The 23673-nt window shown below is 43.4% G+C and overlaps 1 protein-coding gene across 1 annotated transcript in view; it reads right to left on the reverse strand.

Moving 5' to 3' along the window:
* Positions 1-4807: 4807 nt before the first annotated feature.
* Positions 4808-23673, reverse strand: part of nrcama (neuronal cell adhesion molecule a) — a 29763-nt gene continuing 10897 nt past the window's right edge. The window contains exons 14-21 of the mRNA XM_062517452.1: positions 23227-23431; positions 22440-22562; positions 22085-22261; positions 17325-17444; positions 16773-16928; positions 15970-16101; positions 15642-15720; positions 4808-9444 (exon numbers count right to left, since the gene is read on the reverse strand). Coding sequence (XP_062373436.1) covers positions 9210-9444; positions 15642-15720; positions 15970-16101; positions 16773-16928; positions 17325-17444; positions 22085-22261; positions 22440-22562; positions 23227-23431 — 1227 coding nt within the window. The 3' untranslated portion in view covers positions 4808-9209. The remainder of the gene's footprint in view (positions 9445-15641; positions 15721-15969; positions 16102-16772; positions 16929-17324; positions 17445-22084; positions 22262-22439; positions 22563-23226; positions 23432-23673) is intronic.

Genomic DNA, 23673 nt, shown 5'->3' on the forward strand with positions numbered 1-23673 from the left:
TTCAGCAGCACCCAATCAAAATTGCATTTTTGTCAAATGTGACCACCTATTTTTGAACGCAATACCCTGACTGGCAAAGTATGTGAGACAGAAAGGGTGTGTGTATGCGCGCGTGTACTGGTAGTGGAAGAAAGTCCCGGGCCTTTTTTTTTTGGTCCCAGTCCATCCTTGCACACACCCCTTCCCAGCCTGCTATTGTAGAGACAACACCCACAGAATGTAATGTTAACACGTCATAAATGTTTAAGTAACTGGCCTGCACAGAGTCCTTACCAAAACCCAACTGAACACCTTTGAGATGAATAAGAGCAGACTGAGAGCCAGTCTCCTTGTCCAACATCAGTGTGTGACTTCACAAAAGAGCTACTGGAGGAATGATCGAAAATTGCCATAAGTATATACTTTTTGATCCTGTGAGGGAAATTCATTCTCTGCATTTATCCCAATTCGTGAATTTGTGAGCACACACAGCATGCAGTGAATACACAATGAGGTGAAGTGCACATTAACCCAGAGCAGTGAGCTGCCTGTCCAACAGCACTCGGGGAGCAGTGAGGGGTTCAACACACCTTGTGGAAAGCCTTCCCAGAAAAGTTGAAGCTGAAGAGCAACCGGACCGATGTCATATTAAACCCTATGGATTAAAAATACGATGTGACTAAAGTACATATGGGGGTCAAGGCAGGTGACCCAATACTTTTGGCAATATAGTGTGTATACTATACTGTATATATATATAGCCTAGACGCAAGAGATGTTCTGCTTGTTCAATATCAACAACAAGATGCTGGGACAAGACATTGCCCAGACACCAGGCCTCAAATTCCAGTCAACTTCATCTTAATTTGATTCAAATTCAACAGATTGTAAAACGTCAAGTGCCCTTACTGTCACTCAAGCCAAAGCAATCAATCAATGCACCATGCTCAGTAGACCTGCTGTTGGACACTCACTGACAATTTGACTGAATACGATGCAGTTCTTGGACACTTGGCTACCTTACAACCAGGAAGTGCATCAGGGTAGTTGTATAAAGCTTTTGGTGTTTTAAGCCCCCTACAGTACATCGTATTCCAGGCACCTCTGAATGGAAGGCACTAGGGTTAGGCAAGGGTTAGGGTTATTAGGTGCCTTGAAGTCGATGGTTGCATCGCTGCCTTGAAGTTGACGGTGAGGACTTAAAACACCATCAAGCGTATAAAGCACACACAACACACACACACACACACACACACACACACACAAAAAACACACACACACACACACACACACACACACAGCTGTTCCCAGCTGGGAGCCAAGTCAACAGTAGGGTGGATCAGGTCCAGATCTGGCCTGAGCATGGCTGGAATCCGGCCCAGATGTGGGTGAGATCCGGCCCAGAAGTGGGGGAGATTTGTTCCAGAGGTTGTAAGTAACACACAGTACGCTACAAAACGCTAAGCTGCTTGCTAATGCATCTTTGTTGTCCGGCCCTGCCTGAATGTAACCAGATGCAGCCAGTAGGCATTCTTCTGTCCCATATTCTCTATGATCAATTTATCTGTGTGTGTGTGTGTGTGTGTGTGTGTGTGTGTGTGTGTGTGTGTGTGTGTGTGTGTTTGTTTGTGTGTGTGTTTGTGTGTGTGGGTGTGGATGTGAAGCAGCAGTGTGTGTGTCTGTGTGTGTGTTTGTGTGTGTGTATGTGTGTGTGTGTGTGTGTCAAGCAGCAGTGTTGCCGGTAATCTCTTTCCAGCCAGGGGGATGTGCCTTCCCCTTTGACCATGGCAGAAGATTTAGGTCAGTGTTTTGTTTTAAGCTGACTGACAGCATGTGTATGTGTGTGTGTGTGTGTGTGTGTGTGTGTGTGTGTGTGTGTGTGTGCGTTTGGTTTGCATGCGTGCGTGTGTGTGTGTGTGTGTGTGTGTGTGTGGTGCGAAATAGAAAGAGACAGAGAGAGCTCTTTTAGTGTGTGTGTGTGTGTGTGTGTGTGTGTGTGTGTGTGTGTGTGCGCATGTGTGGGGTTGTCTGTGGTTGTGTGTGGTTGTGTGTGATAAAGATTGGAATTGTGGAAAATGTATGATAAGCACAAAAAATGCTTTCCTGTCTAGGCAACAGTAGGTTACTCACGTTACATTTACGCAGCAAACTGAAACGACGCTATTCCCAGTGCGTTTTACAGTTATATTAAAGTTGCAATGAGAAAGTACCTCCCATGTTCAGTGTCACACATGTGCAGTGTAGACCTCACCTAGCTTCCCATTCCGTATTGCGAAAGGCTAAGAAGTAACCCCAAAATAACCTGTCCCACCCACTGCGAATATAGCATGCCCGTCCTTGCGCAGCCAAATGACATTGAATACAATGTGTGCGTGCGCTACATCCTGTGTGTATTTAAGAATGCCGCACACCAGTACAAATTCGTCCAGTCGCCTAACATCATAATTTACTGAGACATGTCAACCGAAATACTGCATCACAATGTTTTTTGGCAATGCGCGGAACCTGCTGTATGTTCCAAAATGTGCACACGCTTCTGCAAAATGACCCAGAGTAACCTATCTATGTGACATCAGCCATGACTGAGCAACTCTGTTACCGACACTGGATTATCCAATAATTCACTGTTCTGCATTGCGGTACCCCGGGACGGGTCCGATGCTCTCCTGTCAGACGGCGTGGCGCAAGGAAGAAAAACTCCCAAGTCTACTTTGGAAAAAGTAGCGATCATATTCTTCAAAATAGCTCAAGAAACGCGGTCTGATGGATGGAGCAGGCGTTAAGTCTTACCTGAAAATTACGATTAAAATCCTGTCAACACTTCCACCAAATAGGCACCTGGATCAGAACCGCATAGTTCCACAACCAAGCCCGCGGATCCACCGGCCCGGCTGCACCTTTCTATTGGACGAGAGCGAATGAATGGCATCGGTGGAGGAGAGCGGAGACCGAGACACTATTGGATGAAGGAGATGCCATCAGTGTTCTGCACGCGGGTACCACCAGAGCATCAACTAGCATTTAAGCCGGTAGTCGCCCATGCTGAGAGAAGCAGTTTGGAGTCACGCAAATACCGTTAAGTCACAAGCAGGCTTCAACATGTTTGTTTCTGTATGTATCAGACCATTGCAACAACGGAGTATAGGCTATAACTGAATGACATCTAGGCTACTTGACATTTTATATACACTAATGAAAATACGCTAAAAGCTTATCCTAAAGAGCTTATTTCGAATTTGAGTTGAAACATTAGTAAATGATTTGGAGTAGCCTAGCATAACCTAGAGTGCATTTGAAGCATTTTAACGCGCCTGCTGGTGGTGGTGTAGGCTGCGTACAGAGAGAGAGCGAGAGAGAGAGAGAGAGAGAGAGAGAGAGAGAGAGAGAGAGAGAGAGATTAATCTCAGATGAGTCTGTCGAATCACACAGATACAGAAGGAGAGAGACACAGACAGACAGACAAAGATCTCAACCAAATCCACGGATGGATTGGAGAGTTATTGCTGTTGAAATAAATAAATGAAAAGCCAATCACTTTTAGTCCACTAGGTGGTGGTATGAGACTAGTCTGTCGCTGACAGAGCCTCTTCCTGCAGAATGTGATGATTCTGTCTGTCCAGACCAGCCAGCGATGTCAAATCAGATAAATCTCCGGGAAAAGGATAAGAGGACCAACGACACATCCCAGAAGCATAGAATTATGGGTAAAAAGAACGTAATCCCCTGACCCTGGTCATGAGAAAGCAGTTTGTATGTGTGTGTGTGTAAGTTTGTGTGTTTGTGTTTGTATGCGGGGGTCATTGACAGATAAGGTCTTCACATGTTTGAATTTTAAATATATTTAACTAAACAACTTTAGCTCTTACAGACAGGCTTTCTACAAGGTTTAGGTGTGTGTTTATGGGCATTTTTGACCATTCTTCCAGAAGTGGATTTGTGAGGTCACACACTGATGTTGGATGAGGAGACTGACCCAGAGGAGTTGAAGCTGTTATAGCTGCAAAGGGTGGGACCAACGTCATGTTCAACCCTATGGATTAAGAATGGAATGTCACTAAAGTTCATATGCGAGTCAAGGCAGGTGACCAGACCGAACACTTTTGGCAATATGGTGTATAAGTACCCCCCCCCCCCCCCCCAGGATGCTAGGATGCTAGGATGAAACACAGGAGAGAGTATTCCGCACACTAGGAATTATAAATAGATAGAATCTGTTTGGGATTAAAACGATGGGCAAGGTGCCCATTTAAACCCTAAATGTGTGGCGAGGGCTCAGGATGCAGAGGAGTCCTCCAGCAACCAAAAGGCTGTCGGTTCCAGCCTGACTCATCCTGAGCCTGTTGAGGCGTTTTTCGAGCAAGACACTGAAACCCAAAGTGTTCCCAATGTGCAAGTACTGTAGGCACCTTGCAATGGCAGCCTCGGTCATCAGTGTGTGTGTGAGTAAATGGGTTACTTTGAGGCATGAAATAGTTAAGGCGTTGATTGTTCGGGGGAGTCGAAGAGCACTGTATAAATGCAGTCCATTTCCCATTTCATTTGAAAGACACTCGATGGATAAACTACCATCTGAAAGGAATAACATGCATTTGATATGCTACTGACATGTGAATAGATGAATGTGAGGCATGATATCGTTAAACGCTTAAGTGAGCGGAAAAGCACTATAGAAATGTAGTCAATAAAGCAAAAAATAATAGCTTATTAAAAATGTATTCGCTAATGTGACCATGAGCAAGATCCACAGCACAAATAATTTCATTTTTTTTTACAAATCACAAAAAGTAAAAAGATGTGACTGCTGGAATTAATGCACAAAGGAGCAGGATAAGTTTGGTTGTGAAATCCTGAAACCAACATTTATTTTTTTATCATTTAAAATACAAAATATTTTGCAATAATATCATAGAGTTAACCATTTGACAGCCTTTCATGCTAAGCTTTATGTAGCTTTGACATTTTCACCAGAATGTTTGTATCATATCATATCATATCATATATTTTATCCTACCATTGGACACCATTCACAAAAAAGAAAGAAAATAGGAAAAAAAAGAAAAAAGAAGGGAAAAAAAACAAAACAGGCTTTTTCAAAGGAGTATGCAGTGCCATTATGCTGCCACATAGTCTGATAGGATCTCATGTTTTCTGGGTTCTCGTGTGTTCTTTTTAGGTACACAAAGAAGAACGTGGCCCTTCTGAGACAAACAAGAGAGCAGGTAACGAGAAGCGCACTGATCACTTTTCTTTTCTCTCGTGCACCCCATGAGAAGTATGAGCAGAGGGAAATAAATGCTGATTGTTGTGTGAGTGTTTGTTTTCTCTCCATGATAGTATAAAACAATGTTTTCTTTTTTTTTCACAGCAAAATAAGCAACGTCGGCAGTGAATCCAGTGTGGGAGCAGGTTCCACAAACAACACAATGTATGGTAAAGCAGAGAACCTCTGACTCGAGCAGACTCGGACCTCAGCCAGTCTTGCCGCATCCGGGCCACACCTGAGCCAGATCAAAACTGAGGTTGGGCCGCGAGTCGTCTGCTGTCTAGTTTCAAATTCTTACACAGTGGCATAGACGCACAGTGGTGTAAAGAAAAAAACACTTGAAATTCGCATTTAAAGTTTTCACTTTTTTTTTTTCTTTTCGCATTCCCCATGTTTAGTAGCAGATTAAGCTTTCTCAAGTTGGCTATTTTTCTTTCTCTTTGTTTTTTTTTTCTTTTACTGGTATGGCATCGCGTCTTAAATTAATCAGGTTATATTTACATCGCAACAAAATATCTATAATTACGTATAAAGCCAGACAACTCCAAACTAAAAGAGAAAAAATCAAAACAGAAAAACTTGATGCAAGTCATGACAAGCTAAATCAAGAAAAATCTGGGGCTTCGTCAAACAGAGTGCAACCCCACGAGGACAACATACATACACATACGGTCGTCTTGAAAAAACCTACACACACTTGCATACACATACACACACACGTGTCACATTCTTCATTCTTGCACCGACATACAGTGAACACAGACACACACTGACACAGCTGAGACACACACACACACATACACACTCCAATCAATCATGTCTGTGTTGGATTGGTAACTAGGTGAGAACAGAATGCTTCTCTTCACAACGCTACACTCCAAAGCTTGCAATACTCATAAACATGCAGTACCATGGCCCAAGAACAAAACAAAAGCATGGCTATACGTGAAGAAATAAAACAACTTACACATTATTGTTCACACTGAGTTTGTCTAACCTAACCTATAGGTAACTGCTATTTTTGTTATTCAACATTCCACATTTGTTATACGACCCCCTCCCCGACCTACAGTATGTACTCGTTTACTTTATATCCCCACTTTAAGTTGTTTATAATGACACCAACTCAGGTTCCCCCCCTTCCCCCACACCTGCAGTCCCCCGAAGCCTGTATTATAGCGCCACCTGTGGTGGCTGGGTCCAATGGCAGTTAACCTGTCAGAATGGCAGTAGTTGCAGCTGCTTGGTAGAAAAGAAGCAGCCCCTCCCCTTCTGCATAATGCGGCCAATGAGAGCTTGAGATGAGAGCATGCTCACTTCTGCCTGCAGGCTGGGTTGGTGACGAAGACGAAGAATCTCTGAATGGTACATGAATGTGGCGGTGAATCTCTTTAACGTTTCGACATTGGTGAATCTCTCCTTGCTGTTTTGTCTGTATGTGTGTGTGTGTGTGTGTGTGTGATTGAGTGCATGAGCACAAGGGGAGGTGAGACATGGGAGAAGGGGGTGTCTAAATGATTGAACGTAGAACGCTGTTCTCTACAAAGGCACTAGTCACCATGCAACGAGGCCGGGGAGAAACCTCTATAGTAAGAGGCTGCTTCTATACACAGCTGTGGTGTGTATGCATGTTCATTTCTTTATGTCTCTCTCTCTCTCTCTCTCTCTCTTTCTATAGAGCACAGGCTGGGCAAAGGCTGGGTAAAGTTACGTGTGTGTTTGTGTGTTTGTGTGTTTGTGAGTGTGTGTGTGTTTGTATGATTGTGAGAAAGAGAGGGTATGTGTGTGTGTGTGTGTGTGTGTGTGTGAGAGAGAGAGAGAAAGGGTGAGGTATGGATTGCTGTGAGCCTTTGTGTGTGTGTGTGTGTGCATGGGGTGGGGGGGTGTTGAGAGGGCTCTCATGAACCACATTTGATGAGAGGAAACAATAACTGCTGCTCGCCAAGACAATCTCAAATCTCCACTTTCTCTCTTCCCAGAGTGCACCTGGGCGTGACACATACATCCACGCCAGATCCGGCCTGCGTCTGGGCCAGAACCGGCTCCTGCCTGCCTGGGCTTCCTCTGCTTGAGGAATGCAACAGGAAGTCCACATCTGAGACCAAAATAAATGAAACCTTTACAAAGAATCAGCAAGCTCAAAAAAAAGAGAGAAAAACACAACAAAACACAACAACAAAAAAGTGTACCTAACTGAAAATAGATTCAGAAAATCCATCAAGGCTACATTTGTGACAAGAATGCATGGGTGTCATTTCGAGTTTGCTGAATCGCTAGTAGTGTGTGTGTGTGTGTGTGTGTGTCCTTCTATGTAATAATGCTGTGTGATTGTGTGTGTGTGTGTGTGTGTGTGTGTGTTTGTATGTGTGTGTGTGTGTGTGATAGTTTGTTTGTGTGTGTGTGATAGTTTGTTTGTGTGTGTGTGTGCGTGTGTGCTGTATCTAGCACAGTTTTCAGGGACTAAAGCGCTGAGCGATCTCACGGTGTAGTAGCTGACTAAAGCACATCTGGCTCTGACGTGGGCCAGTTGAGGGCCTGTGCCGGCCCAGCGAGAACGCCACTGCCAAGCTCCTGTCCCTGATGTCCTACAGATAGATTTGTTTTCTGAAAATTAGTATAGATATATACAGACAGCTCTTTTGTCTTGCAAAATAAGACATAATATTATTAATCGTAATAGCTTTTACATCAAGTCACACATTTTTACAACAATGTCCACAAAGACATCGGTGTCACTTGTCTTTTTCCTTTGATTAATACAGATTATAATACTGTTTTCGTATCAGTAGGTTATTTTCATTACTGTCGTTGTTTTTGTTTGTTTGTTTGTTGACGATGATGAAACACAGAACAGCATAACCTGTGTTTGCAAATGTGTGGCGTGAAACAGTCAAGTGTGAACCCCACAGGGAGGCATCAACATGGTCACCATGTACATCGCTACCTCGGAGTGCTCAACTCTATGGGGAAATATGCCGCAGAAGCTAAAGGATGCTAAAATGTGTTAGCGTGATGCTATTCAACTACCGATAGTTCATGTGGCGAAAAAAAATATAGCTCATATATATAATATATATTTTATATATTATTACTATCTCATATATATAATTCTCATCTATATATTTGTATGTTTGTAAAAAAAAAAAAAAAAAAAAAAAAAAAAAATCCAGACAATGTAATAGAAGCTCCTCTCCCGTTCAGCTTTGCGCAGACTGGGAGGAAGCTAGTCAGTCTGAGACACTGTTCCCTCCAGCTCTTCATCCAAACTGCCCTCCTGCCTCTCACTCTCCCTCCTCGCAGTCACTGTAGCTGAGGACCTGGGGGGTCGGTTCACTGGTTTGAATTTGGCAAAGTGAGCATGTGTGCGTGTGTGTGTGTGTGTGTGTGTGTGTGTGTGTGTGTGTGTGGTGAGGGGGGTGGGGGGAAGGAGTTCACAGTGTGATGAGACAGCCTGGTGGAGATGAAGTGTCTCAGTGTTTGAGATGTTTGTGTGTGAGTGTGTGTGTGTGTGTGTGTGTGTGTGTGTGTGTGTGTGCATGTGTGTGTGTATGTGTGTGTGTGTATGTGTGTGTGTGATGAAGACGAGGTGCCATGTCTCTCTCTACATGCGTCAGGTCACACAAAAGAGTTCATGATGTACAAGGGCGATGGGACAGCCTGGCAACAATGAAGGATGTCAAAGTGTGTGTGTGTGTGTGTGTGCATGTATGTGTGTGAGTGTGTGTGTGTTTGTGTGTGTATGTGTGTGTGCGCGTGTGTGTAAGAGAAGATCATTTTTCCAATTCTCTTTTCTCCTCTCCCATGTTAAATGAGCACATATATGTATATCTCTCTGTGAATATGTGTGTGAGTGTGTGTGTGTGTGTGTGTGTGTGTGTGTGAGTGTGAAGTCCAGAGAGAGTCCGATCGTTTGTCTCCCTGTTGTTTTTGTTTTTGTTTGTTTGTTTGCTGCGTTCCCCCGGCGCTCTCACACGAACGAGTTCATGGCGTTGACGGGCGAGGGCGCTTCGGAGCTCTCGTTGCCCTCCGCCGTGTCCTTCTCCTTCTTGCCGCTGTACTGGCCGATGAAGGAGCCGTCCTCGTTGAACTGACCGTCGCCGCCCTCGCCGTAGTCCACCAGGCTGTCGTCGCTGTCGTCCTTCTTCACCGTGCCGTTGGACGGCGTACGGCTGCCTTTCAGAGGCTTGTGGTCCTCCGTGTCACTGAGAGAGAGAAAGAGAGAAAGAGAGAGAGAGAGAGAGAGAAAGATACAGAGAGGGAGGGAGAGAGAGAGAAAAGCAGAGAAAAGAGATGAAATGTAAGGAAGGAGGATTGAAGGATAAGAGGAGGAAGAGAAAGAATGAAAGGAAAATAAATACAGAATTATCAAGAGATGGTAACAAAGGAAGGGATCAAAAAATGAAGAGCAAGTAAAGAAAATAAAGAGAAGAGAACGGAAGAAAAAGAAAGAAAGATGTTATACATGGAACACATTTGCTTGGAATCATACCATCCAGCTTTGTTGAGCTTCCCCAAACAGCGTGCCTCTGTTTAAAACCTTTACTCAAGGCCAAGGACTTACTCAAGGTCATACTCAAGTTCAGGTCATACACTCGCATACTATATGTTTTCTGCTGCCATAGCATGCTTAGAGTGGCCAGGGGGTTAGAGAGGTCAAAATGCAAACGATATGTCTGGTATTACTGGAGGCACAAGGTCAAGATAAAGTGCTGTTAGATCACCACGTACAGTATGTGTAAGCAGGTTATATGTCATTTCAATGAGACAGGCCCTCATACAGTACTTACAGTATCTCAAGTCAGTAGGAGGAGCGAAACACACAATGCAAAGCCAAACTGTATGCAAAACCATCATACAAAACGTAGACAGGATGATAAAAAAAGAGAAAGAAAGAGAAAGAAAGAAAAATATAAGAAAGAGAAAACCAGGGGGAAGGTGGGGTTGCAGGCCAGGAGAAATGCTTTCAGTGCCTCTATTGTTAGACAAGCCTCAAAAGGATGTGTCTCGCATGCTGAGACAGCCATTCCCTTCTTACCTTTCCAGAGACCTAAACTCCCCCAATACAGAAGCACAGGGGGTGGAGGCAAACCAATCAACAACGGTCTTACTGCACACTGGAGCAGTACAACCAATCAACAACGATCTTACTGCTCACTGGAGCAGTACAACCAATCAACAACAATCTTACTGCTCACTGGAGCTGTGCAACCAATCAGACATACTGCATACGAGGCTGTAAACTGCTCATGTGGGATAGTTTCTGCAACTGAGCGACATCATAACCATTTTAACGATGATTTAGAGCAGTTTAGCACATTTTAATTAAGTTGTCAATTACGAGACAGCAACCGGTGTTGGCCCACATGTGGCCTGTATTCAGCACCCTTTATCTCGGGCCAGACCTGGGTCAAAACACGGCTCTGTGCTAGGCTAGCTGTTAGCGTAGAGATAAAGCTCAAACATGCTTTCATTGCCAAGTGCTGGCTAGTGCTATTCTCTTCCTAGATAATAGAGGACTCTGGTGCGGATTATGGTCATGATTCCGTACAAATTCCACCCAATTCAGAGACAGACCCACACCAGAGTCCACTTCAATCCAAACAATATGGCTATCACATATATGAAATTAATCAAATGCAGCCTGTAGTCGTCTCTATTGGTAGACAAGCTTCAAAAGGATGTATCTTGCATGCTGAAACAGCCATTCCCATCTTACCTTTCCAGAGACCTAAACTCCCCCAATACAGAAGCACAGGGGGTGGAGGCAAATCAATCAACAACAATCTTACTGCATACTGGAGCAGTACAACCAATCAACAATGATATTACTGCACACTGGAGCAGTGCAACCAATCAAACGAGGCCTTACTGCAGACTGAAGCAGTACAACCAATCAACAACAATCGTACTGCTCACTGGAACTGTGCAACCAATCAGATATAGTCTTACTGCAAAATAGAGCTGTGCAACCAATCAGATATACTGTAGTAGTACTGGGCACTAGGCTGTAAACTGCTCATGTGGGATAGTTTCTGCAACCGAGCGGCATCATAGCTATTTAAATGCTGATTTAGAGCAGTTTAGCCCATTTTAATGAAGTTATTTAGTAAATTACAAGACAGCGGTGTTGGCCCACATGTGGCCTGTTCAGCACCCTTTATCTCGTGCCAGACCTGGGCCAAGATACGGCTCTGTGCTCTGCTAGCTGTTAGCGTAGAGATAAAGCTCAAACATGCTTTCATTGCCAAGTGCTGGCTCTGCCTAGATAATAGAGGACTCTGGGGTGCGTTTCCCAACAACGATGGATAGACGCACTTATGAGGGTTTTCTGCGCTTCATCTTAAGATCGTTCGTTTGGTTTTTCCGACTGTTTCCCGAACATGCTCGTAGCGTGAATGCACGTGCACTGCTCTTAAGATGCTCTTAAGGGAAGCTGTCCATATTAAAAGTTCTGAAATATCCCCTAATTTGATAGTGATGTCAGGTGACTGCACGTCACAGCTAGGCCTACCGTCTGAACTTCGGATCTATACATTAATTAAGATCAATATGAAAATAGACAACCTTTGACATCTGCATGTAAGCAATCCAGATTATACCACACACAGACATACGTAAGTTATTAATTAACATTAGATTGTTGCCACGTTTTCTGTTTGTTGGAAGATAATAACAAGCTTACTATACATCGTTCATGCCAGTTCTTTGCTAACCTACTTGTAAGAGCACGGTGTGCTGCCTGTGAAATAACATTTTGAGGTGTCACTTAAGCAGACGTTTAAAGAGAGAGGTCGATAATAAAATTAGGAAATGTGTAGGCTTAAATAACATAGCCTAGGCTTAGATTTTGTCGCAGCACAGACTAAAACCACATGTTCCTTTCTCTGTTTTTACCTCATAGGCCTAATAAAAGATAGCCTACATAAAGGCTACACAAAGATAATGCCAAACCTTACTGGCAACGTCTCGTTTCACACCTTGTTTGTAGGCTATTTTTGTCTGTTTCAATGGACCATCATTATGTCCATTGAATAAATGCTATTTGGCACGCTATAATCTGAATCATCACAAGTAAATAAAATATAGAATGGTAACATAATTTAGATAATTAGTTAGATAATTACTTAGCTGTAAACTTAGTTGTAATCCCCCTGCATATCCTGCTGGTGACTCCACTGAGGCATACACGTTAAGACGCTCTTAGTCAGTAACGAGAACTCTGGAGCACTCGTAGATCTATGAGTGTTTTCACGATGCTCTTAAGTTACGATGGTTTTGGGAAACAGTCTGAAAACCTTAAGTCGCTCGTAAGAGGGACTTTGAGATCATCTTAGGCTTACAATGCTTTCGGGGAACGCACCCCTGGTGTGGATTTTGGTCATGATTCCGTACATATTCCACCCAGATCAGAGCTAGACCCACAACAGAGTCCGCTTCCATCCAGACAATATGACTATCACATGTAATCAAATGCAGCCTGTAGTTGTCTCTATTGGCAAACAAGCCTCAAAAGGATGTATCTCGCATGCTGAGACCGACATTCCCTTCTTACCTTTCCAGAGACCTAAACTCCCCCGATGCAGAAGCACAGGGGTGGAGGCAAACCAATCAACAAAGGTCTTACTGCACACTGGAGCAGTACAACCTATCAAACAAGGCCTACTGCACACTGGGGCAGTGCAACCAATCAAACACAGTCTTACAGCAAATAGAGCTGTGCAACCAATCAGACATGGTAGTACTACCCACAAGGTTGTGAACTACTCATGTTTGGGATAGTTTCTGCAACTGAGCGACATCATAGCCATTTTAACACTGATTTAGAGTAGTTCAACACATTTTAATTCATTATTTAGTCAATTACGAGACAGCAACCGGTGTTGGCCCACATGTGGCCTGTATTCAGCACCCTTTATCTCGTGCCAGACTTGGGCCAAAACACGGCTCTGTGCTAGGCTAGCTGTTAGCGTAGAGATAAAGCTCAAACATGCTTTCATTGCCAAGTGCTGGCTAGTGCTATTCTCTTCCTAGATAATAGAGGACTCTGGTGCGGATTTTGGTCATGATTTCGTACAAATTCCACCTAGTTCAGAGACAGACCCACACCAGAGTCCGCTTTAATCCAAACAATATGGCTATCACATAATATTAAATTAATCAAATGCAGCCTGTAGTTGTCTCTATTGGTAGACAAGCTTCAAAAGGATGTATCTTGCATGCTGAAACAGCCATTCCCGTCTTACCTTTCCAGAGACCTAAACTCCCCCAATACAAAAGCAGAGGGGAGGGGGCGAACCAATCAACAAAGGTCTTACTGCATACTGGAGCAGTGCAACCAATCAATCAAACATGATCTTACTGCTCACTGGAGTTGTGCAACATATCAAACAAGGTTTTATTGCAAAATAGAGCTGTGCAACCAATCAAACAAGGTCTTACTGCAAAGTGGAGCTGTGCAACCAATCAGACAAGGTAGTATTGCGTACAAGGCTCATGTGTGGAATAGTTTCTGCAACTGAGATTGTTTAAAATGGGAGCCTAAGATGAATATGGGAGTCAAAGTTAGACAGTTGCCAATCCCATTCAGGAAATTAACTCTTGTATGTTGCTGTGCAAAGCATGGACTGGCACAGTGGGAAATGTAGGTGAGTTTATATCAGGCTTAGTTAGTTTCACATTCCATTTGAGAGAAATAATCAACTTGCAACTACTGCATAATATAGCCTCCAGTCCTTCCCTGAATGATCAACGTCATTACAGTAGTTGGCAGGGAGAATTTTTGTTCAAGAACCCAGTTAGAACCGGTTAGAATCGGTATCCGAACGCAATCTGCACCCATTGTTATGCAAATTGAGACCAGAACAGTTGTAGATTAAGCAAGAGTAGCCTAAAAGTTACCACTGATGTTACTGCATTTTCTTCAGGCAACACAAAATACTCCACCACCATCAAAACTATAGTGTTACAATGCTCTCACTTGCTGCATTAGGCATGACAACTTTTCCTTTGAAAAGATTGAAACTTTTAATTGGATAATGACTTTGAAAAACCTTAACTTTCACTGCCATCTCCAACATTGATTTCTTTTCCTAGAGTTTTTAAATGCATTTTAACACCATTAGTGTACAGAAGCCTCTGGCTAAAAAGCATGAAATTGGATTGCTTCTAATCAAAAGAAGGCAGCACATTGAGTTAATGAGAATTGGTGAGAATATATAACACTGAGTAGTGAAATAAGCTGATAAGGGAAAACTCAGCAATTTCTACAAATGAGATTATGTGTTTGCCGTAAAGCTCTTAACACAGTCGTTTTAATGCCGATATAGAGCAGTTTAGAGCGTTTTAATTAAAAGTTGTTTAGTCAATTACAAGACAGCAACCGGTGTTGGCCCACATGTGGTCCATATCCAGCTCCCTTTTATCTCGGGCCAGACCTGGGCCAAGACACGGCTCTGTGCTGGTGTAGCGGTTAGCGTGGAGCAAAAGCTCAAACCATGATGGTTCCTGCTTGCCTGTCGTGTCTGGAATGTGTCTGTGTGAGTGGAGATGTCTCCCCTCTCTGTCCTGTATCAGGGAAGATGCAGAAACATAACTTTTTCTTCTTTTTCTCCTGTATGTTCAACATTGTTGTCTTTGTATGTTTACATTTTTGTGTATATTTTCTTAATTATGGTTTATGTTGTTTATGCTATTGTATTTGTTTTGAATAGATACAAACAAAACAATGTTATACTACAACTCTTACTGCTATACGTTATTTTAATGCATTTTAAATGCCAATTCAATATTCTATTCAGTTATTCATCTGGAATGTATTATTGGTTTCACCTGTTTTTAATGAGCTGAGTAAAACCAGTGGCACACACTGAATAGTAGGCCACCAGAGGGGCCATTCTGTGCGTCTTTAAACACTCCTGTCATTCAAACTTTCCTCCACAACCTCTAATATTCAACTCATATCCTCCATGACCTCTATCATTTATCTCTAACATGCAACTCATAACCCTCCATTACCTCTATCATTGACTTCTAACATTCAACTTATTTCCTTCATGACCTCTAACATTCAATTCAGCTGTCCTCCATAACCTCTAACCTTCAACTCATATCCTTCATGACCACTAACCTTCAACTCATATCCTCCATGACCACTAACACTGACCTATAACATTCAACTCATTTCCTTCATGATCTCTAACATTCAATTAATGTTCTCCAAGACCTCCACCATTCATGACCTCTAACATTCAACTCCTCTCCTCCATGACCTCTAATATTTAACTCCTCTCCTCCAGGACCATCTAATCTCAGTGTGTACCTGTGACTACATCTTTATGAAGCCCACCTGTAACGACACCTGTGTGAAGCTCACCTGTAAGAACACGTGTGTGAAGCTCACCTGTATTCTCCAAAGGTGCCATCATCCTCCTTCATGGGCTGTATTTCTGGGTCCTGGTGCTGGTCCTCTTTCTCTTTCACTGTGGGAGGAAGAGGGAAGAGACACACATGGCTTGAATCGTTTTTTTTTATTATTACACTGTGCTAAGAATTGATGCATGGACAGGAGAATTTGGAGTGTATGATTTTAGTACAAGTGTGTGCATGCATGCCAGTATGCATGGACATCTGTGCTCTTGTGTGTGTGTGTGTGTGTGTGTGTGTGTGTGTGTGTGTGTGTGTGTGTGTGTGTGTGTGTGTGTGTGTGTGTGTGTGTGTGTTGGACTAACCTGGATATTTTCCTCCTTTATTCCTCTTGATGAAGCAGACGATGAGGAGGACGAGGATGAGGAGGGCGACAGCACACATGAGCCCGATGAACCAGCCTTGTGTGGCTATGTCAACCTGCTGGCTTGGCATTGCTGCACACACACATGTGAATTTATGTTTTAACATAAATCCATTCAGAAAATCATCAGAATATAAATAAATCAACTAAATAAAACAGTCTACATTTGAATGAACATACATACACACAGGCATGCATACATTCAAATACTGTCACATCAATTGACTTTAACGATGAACCGTCCTTTCAAGATGAACACTGAAAAAATTGCTAGTGTTGAAAGTTAAATATGATTACTGAAACAAAATACTTGTGAGACATACTTGGTAAACACAAGCCATGATGATTCTGCTTCACTGAAACATGACTTCACATATCAACAAATGAATCAATCACATTTACAGCACCACCTGAAGATCGTTTACACTGTATATCTAATAGCTTTTAATAACTTATACAATAATGAAGTTATTGTAAATGCAATATTTAAAGTTAAACACAACAACAAACAAACAAACACAAAATAACACATGGAAAACTTCATGCAGAACGTAAACCCACAATCCACAACGAGTCTAGTTCACTGACACGACCATGCGTTGTGAATAAAGTTGCCCCAGTTAATTCCACCCGACCCGACGCAAGCCTTTTCAGACAGAGGGGATTAACAACAACGACATGGGAATGGATGACGGACACCAGCGACCTACAGCGCTGCTGCGAAACGAGTGCATGCCACCTCACCTGGGACCGTAATGACCAGTTCGTCGGTGCTGTGCAGCGTTTGGTCCGAGTGGTCTTTGGCCACCACTCGCACCCTATACGACGTGCCCGCCTTTAGACCCTTAATCAGATACGTTTGCGTGCCGTTTACAAACTCTTTAGTCCACGCGTCTTTACCTGGAGGAAAAGGACGCACAGCCACCATCAGTGTCTAGGTCTTTTTCATAGCTAATAACGCAAATGTAACATTGATTTATATATATATATATATATATATATTCTATATATATATCTTTTTAAATGATGTATGTAAACACTATGTTTCATATTGATTATGTGAAAATTATAGAACATAAAAAAGTAGCAAATATCTCAAAAGTCAGACATTATTCGGGATACGATTACTAGATGCTAGCTCATTATCTAACATATAGCAGAAATATACTGTACTGCTCTATAAATACTTAAGTTTCGGTAGAATGTTAAGATTTTGAAGTACTAAACATTTAGAGACAAGGCATGCATTAAATAGTTAAGTCTACAGAGCGTGCTATATATTGTGGCATGTCTTACTGTTTTCTACATTATATTCCACGTAAATGTTATCCGGACCCGAGTACTCCCAACTTATAACAGCTCCGTTTTGTTCCACGGATGAGTTTACCCTTCCGAATGCCCGGGCGGTGGGACGAGCTGAAGAGAACAAGCACACATGAAACCAGGAACTCCAAAGGTCAAAGGTCAAAAAGGCAGGTCAACATACAGCTTCCAAACCACAGGGAGTGGCATAATGCACAGTAAACTACAACCGAGGAATGAAGACATTCTTTAAATGTTTATATACCGTTTGCTTTCTTGGTTTGAATACAGACACTTATAACCATGCAGTTTATAAAACGAGGCTGTAATAACATGCAAGTTAACACTACAGTGTTAATTCTGCACAAACGTGTTCACGGCTTATTATGTAGGAATGCATGACAGGCCTCTAATGTGTGAAGCCTTAAAACACCACTACTTCAACGCTTCATTAAATAGGACATGCAGTGCACTAGCAGTACACTAGTAATACACTATAATATGAACTACAGTGGAGTCAGGGGCGCAATAACGCATGACCAATAGGCTACTGTACATGCAGCGTTAGATATGAGAGTTCCACAAAATGTGTGGGTTGGGGGTTGGGGGTTTGGGTAGGGGTGAGGACGGTGAGGACGGTGGTGAGGTCAAAGGTCAGTACCCTTATATACTGGATAAAGGGATGGAAGAGAAGGCTGGCTGGGGGAAGGTGTTGTGTGGGGGGGCTCTGTGACGCCTGGAAAGAGTTCACACAAAGAGTCAGGAACAGAGACAACACACACACACACACACACACACACACACACACACACATACACAGTACAGTTAGAACTGTTCACATATGAAAACAAGCAACTGAAGAGAGAGAGAGAGAGAGAGAGAGAGATAGAAAGAGAGAGAAAACAATAGAGTACAAAATAAAATGAGTATAGAGATGGAGAGACGAAAATTGAACAACAGCAATTGAGCAGACAGATAGAGAGAGAGAGAGAGGGAGAGAGAGGGGAGAGGGAGGGGAGAGGGAGAGAAGGAAGACAGAAAGCAAGACAGTACAAAATAGAGTACATCTGGAAACAGGGAGATGGAGAATGGCACACAAAACGTAGAGAAAGTGAAGTAAAAATAGATTTTAAGAAGAAAAGAAAGACACAACAGCACAGCTACTGTGAGAAAGAGAGAGAGACGGACATAAGAGGAAGACTAAACAACAGACAAGACAGAGACAGTTCAAATGAGGGTTTAGTGTAGTAGTAGTAGTGATCCACATGCAGCACCATGCAGAGCAACCTGACTAGCGCAGAGAGACTAGCGCAGGGGTCAAGGTCGCGCAGGGGTCAAGTCACTTATCATGGGAAAGAGCAGGCAGGGTTGGGTGAAGCGTTTGCAAAATCACACTACTTTAACACTATCAAGTTATACAGAAGTAAACATAGCATTTCACTACGATATCAGCTACTTTCATATATGCAGGGCTTAAAGCAAGGAGCATCTCTATGTGACCTTGGCAGAAATGTTGTTTCTATTCTAAATACTGTATGTTCAGGCCCGTGCCTGAATTCTGGTACAGTGCCTGAAAACAATTAAGCCCTGTATATAATATCAACTCTATCATTAAAACTAGTGAGTAGGTAAATAAAAAGTCCAAAGGGATGGCCCTGAGCATCTGAGAGCTAGCGTAGGGAATGGAATGGAGGAACATTCATTATAATTCTATTTAACTGACTATGTTCGAACCAATCCATAGCCCTGATGTATTTCTATGGGAATCAAGGAAACATGGAGCAGATCTCTAGAAGGATTGCCTGACTGGTCTAATCTGAGGGAAGATACATGCAGATGCAGGTGATCTAGAGGTCGGCTGGCCTACAGTACAGGGCACTCTTGGAAAAAGGGTTCTCCTCATATCTCCATACAGGAGCAATCAACGGTTCTACTTAGAACTCTCTGATGAAGGGCTCATTGTACAGTAAAACATTTTGAGCAACTTTGAAATACCCTTGTGCGTTTGAGGCACTATTCCTTAGAAAAGGAAAAGAGGCAGTAAAGGTTCCTGTGAAGAACCGTTCGGATACAACGGCTTAAGGGGCAAGAAAGGTACTAAGTAGAATCATTAAGAGGGTTCCTCTATGGAGATCCTTTCGGGATGAACCTTTTTCTGGTGCAGTAAGAATGAGAGGAACTAAATAAGAGCTGCGCTGATGGCTGATGCCTCTAGAACATGCAGATCCATCAGCCCAGCGGAGGCGTTACCTTTGCCCACACCTGAGGTGGGCGGCCTCAAAAACGCTTCAGAGGAGAGGAGAGAAGAGAGGAAAACAGGACACACGCACACACACACACACACACACACAGATGCACACACACACGCGCGCACACACGCACACACACACATACACACACACATACACACGTGCACGCACACACACACACACACACATACACACACAGATACACACAGAGGAGAGAGTGAGTCTCAGTTCACAAGTCTGAGCTACAGTATGTCAACCACTGATACTGTATGTTTGACCAATTCCAGCTTTCGGTCCAAGTCTTCTCTCAAGCACATCAACCAAAAGAGTCTGTTATTATAGTAAATCACAGGTCCATGAAATATCAGTCAAAAAGCACTTTAGTGCATGCATTACTGAAGCACAGGGAAATCACTGTACAGGACTGCGATTGCACATCTAATCATAACATATAGTCTATTTGATCTACTCTGGACGCTTAAGTCCATTTCATGATGAGAACACAGGTACAACATCTGTTGAGGCGCTCCACACACAAGAAAAGCTTAACATGTTTACCATGTTGTGACTGAAAAGCATCAGCCAAATGTAATGTCATGTAATGCAACAACAAAGGGTCACTGTGTGTGTGTCTGTCTTTTTGTGCTTGCACCCATGCATATAACATAAGGAATTGACTTGTAAAGTACATATTGCCTGTGCACATTTGTACTGTATGTCAATGTTTAGTGTATCTATTTGGTGTACCGCGTTCACTGCCGATGACAAAGAGGGCCATCAGTGGCATCAACAACAGGAGAAAATCTGTGTGGCCAGCATGTGTAGGGAGCTAGCACATGCTAGCTCACTGCACCAGATCACTTACAGTAGACCAGGGATTCCCAAACTGTGGCACGCAACCCACCGGTGGTACGCGAGATGAAAAGGGCACTTTTTAAACCTTTTGTAATTAATGAATTAATAAATAAGTAATTTTGTATCAGGTCATAATGATATGGAAACATGAAATTAAAGGATATCATTTGTAAACTCTGTAGTAGGCTATGTTTTCATTTTTAAAAAGGGTGGCTTATTGAACATGACGCCTAGAATAAGTCAGTAGAATGTGTTACTTCTAAATGTGTCGGACGGTGGGGGTACGCGAGCCAAGTCAGGATGTAGAAGGTGGTGCACGGGGGAAAAAGTTTGGGAACCGCTGACTTAGACAATCATTCTATCGAATGCTCGGCATTAAATGCTCTGTTACACAAGAGACCCAGAGACACATCATAGGAGAAAAGGAGAATATTAGTCCACTCAAAACACACACACACACACACACACACACACACACACACACACACACACACACACACACACACACACACACACACACACACACACACACACACACACACACACACACACGCACTTGCTGTGCAAGTTAGGAAAGGTCGAGCCCTAACGATCAAAAGGCAGTCACTACCTGGTTAACAAGGAGCATGTGACCCAGTAAACATCCACATCACCATTTCAAGATGTCTCTGCACAAAGGCCGCTGTAGAAACCCGGTGCGTATCCAGGCTTGTCCGGGACAGTGTAACAGCAACCCATACTCCCGTATACCTTAGACTCTAGAGCAGGGATTCCCAAACTGTGGTACGTGTACCACTGGCGGCATGCGAGCTGCTTCATGTCACGTTTTTATTTGTCGGATGGTGGGGGTGCGCGAGCCGATTCAGGATGTAGGAAGTGGTAAGCAAGAAAAAAAGTTTGGGAACCGCTGGCTCAGAGTATCTGTGGTGTTTACATGGGAGTTTACAGGGGTTAGGTGCATCCCTTCCCTGATGCATCTGTTTGCACACAGTGCTCACCTCTATCTAGGATGGTGACACCCTTTAGCCTGATGAGTCAGGCCCACATCAAGATGTACAGTAGGGTCTGGGAACTCACCATACTGTACGTAGGCAGGGCTCAATCTGAGAGGTAGGATAAACGGTTGTCTTTCAAATTCTCTCTCCACGCAATAGGACAGCTTTACAACCAATCATCCTCTTGTTTTCAAGTAGCAGTTCCAGCTGGCAAGCCAATGGAGAGTTGCTAGACTACCCTGGCAGCAAATTACATCTGCTGCCGCTATGGTGCTTCTAGATTTCTGGGAAAATGAACCATCATCTTTTCTGGCTACTGCTTCCTACCATTAACCGCCTACTATTTCTCAAATGAGATGTGGTTTGGCAACCAAACATTCACGTTCTCATATTCGAAAAAATGCCCAGATCCGTTCATTGGGCGCCACGGATGTCTATCAAATGCGTATGTGCGTAGCTCATCATCGTCTTGCTTTCCCCCCCTGTGCTGTGATTGGTCCCCTATCTCAGGCAAAAATGAGGGCGGTAGTTTCCAGACTGCCTTAGCAGCGTGAATGAAATTGCGCGCTAGGCAGCATGGGAACACCCAGGGCTATTCTACCATCACCTCCAGGACGCACCTCACGCATCCACCTCTCACACACACAGTGCTCACCTGTGTCGATGATGGTGACGGCCTCCTGGGAGATGTTGGGGCCGGCGCCCTTGACCGTGTTGGCGCTGATGTAGACCTTGTAGCGGGTGCTGTACTTCAGGCTGGAGAGGGTCAGCTTCGTCTCGTTGGCCGGCAGGGTCACCTCCTCCATGCGACCGAGCTCACTCGTGTCGTTCACTGAAGGAAAAAAAAAAAACAGAGAGAGAGGAGGAGAGAGACAGAGAGAGAGAGAGAAAAATAGATTATGATGATGGTGTTGTGAGAGAGAGAGAGAAAGAGAGAGACTGAGCATTCCCCGTCCCTGTAAGCTGACTATAATGGGCCTAGTGTGTAGGGGCCTACACAGTTGTCTCACCGGGCTGGTATTTGAGTGTGAAGCCTGTCAGAAGGCCGTTGTGCTGCTCGGGCAGCCCCCACTCCAGTGACAGAGAGTCCAGGCTTTGGTCAATGACGTTGAGGAAGGCTGGCTGTCCGGGAACTGAGAAGGACACAGGGGAGCAGAGTCAGCACCATGATGACAATGAGGACAGCAGGTCACTCATCCGACTCTTTCACTTCTTCTGAATCTCCAAAACCATGCACTTCTTAGATTGGAGGACCTCTTTTCCAAAAGGCTATACGTCCGTTTTTGAAAAACATTAATACATCATGTTTTTCAGGTTATATCAATTAAGGTGCAGTTGTGTTGTTTTGATTGAGCAAAGAAAAATCACATAACAATAATCCAATTACAGTTCCACTGAAATTAGTTGGAAAAATACGTTTGACAAATAAATAAATAAATAAATAATGAAAAGGCATTAAAATGGTGGATACAGCGTTTTGGGGTGAAGGGTTCAGATGCAAAAGCCTCTAAATCCGTCTGACCACTTTTCTTTTAAATGAGCATTTTGTATCAGGCTCCTATAGAGTTTCGCCTACAAATCAATCTTTCAGACCATGAAGAGAGGGGTTTTTAGTTAGTTTTGAAGCTAAATTATTGAATTAACTTACAGTATATATGAAGAGCATTCACTCTCTATCATTATCTCATTTTTGACAAAAGTGGATTTAGAGGCTTTTGCATCTGAACTCTTCAGTTCTTCATTTATATAACACCTTTCTAAACATTCAAGATGGCTTCTGCTCCTGTATTCCCCTACCTCCTTCGGGCGTCTGAAACGTCTTCTTGACGCTCTCTGGGCCCTCTCCCTTGCTGTTGAACACCCTGACCTGGAGGTTGTAGAGGCTGTAGGGGTGCAGGCCTGACACCTTGCCCTCCGTCTTGTTCCCGCTGAAGACCATCACCTGAGGCTCCTCGGGCTCCGCGTCCTCCTGCAGAAGGCTCTTCTCCCTCCAGTAGTACACCTGAAACAGGTGAGCATAAGATTCAGTTCAATTCAATTTGATTCAGTTCAGCTCAGTTCAGTTCAACTCAATTCAATCCAATCCAATCCAATCCTATCCAATTCAATCCAATCCAATCCAATCCAATCCAATCCAATCCAATCCAACTCAACTCAACTCAACTCAACTCAACTCAACTCAACTCAACTCAACTCAACTCAACTCAACTCAACTCAACTCAACTCAACTCAACTCAACTCAAT

The sequence above is a fragment of the Sardina pilchardus genome, chromosome 17 (assembly GCF_963854185.1).
Source record: "Sardina pilchardus chromosome 17, fSarPil1.1, whole genome shotgun sequence".
Classification (NCBI taxonomy): Eukaryota; Metazoa; Chordata; class Actinopteri; order Clupeiformes; family Clupeidae; genus Sardina; species Sardina pilchardus.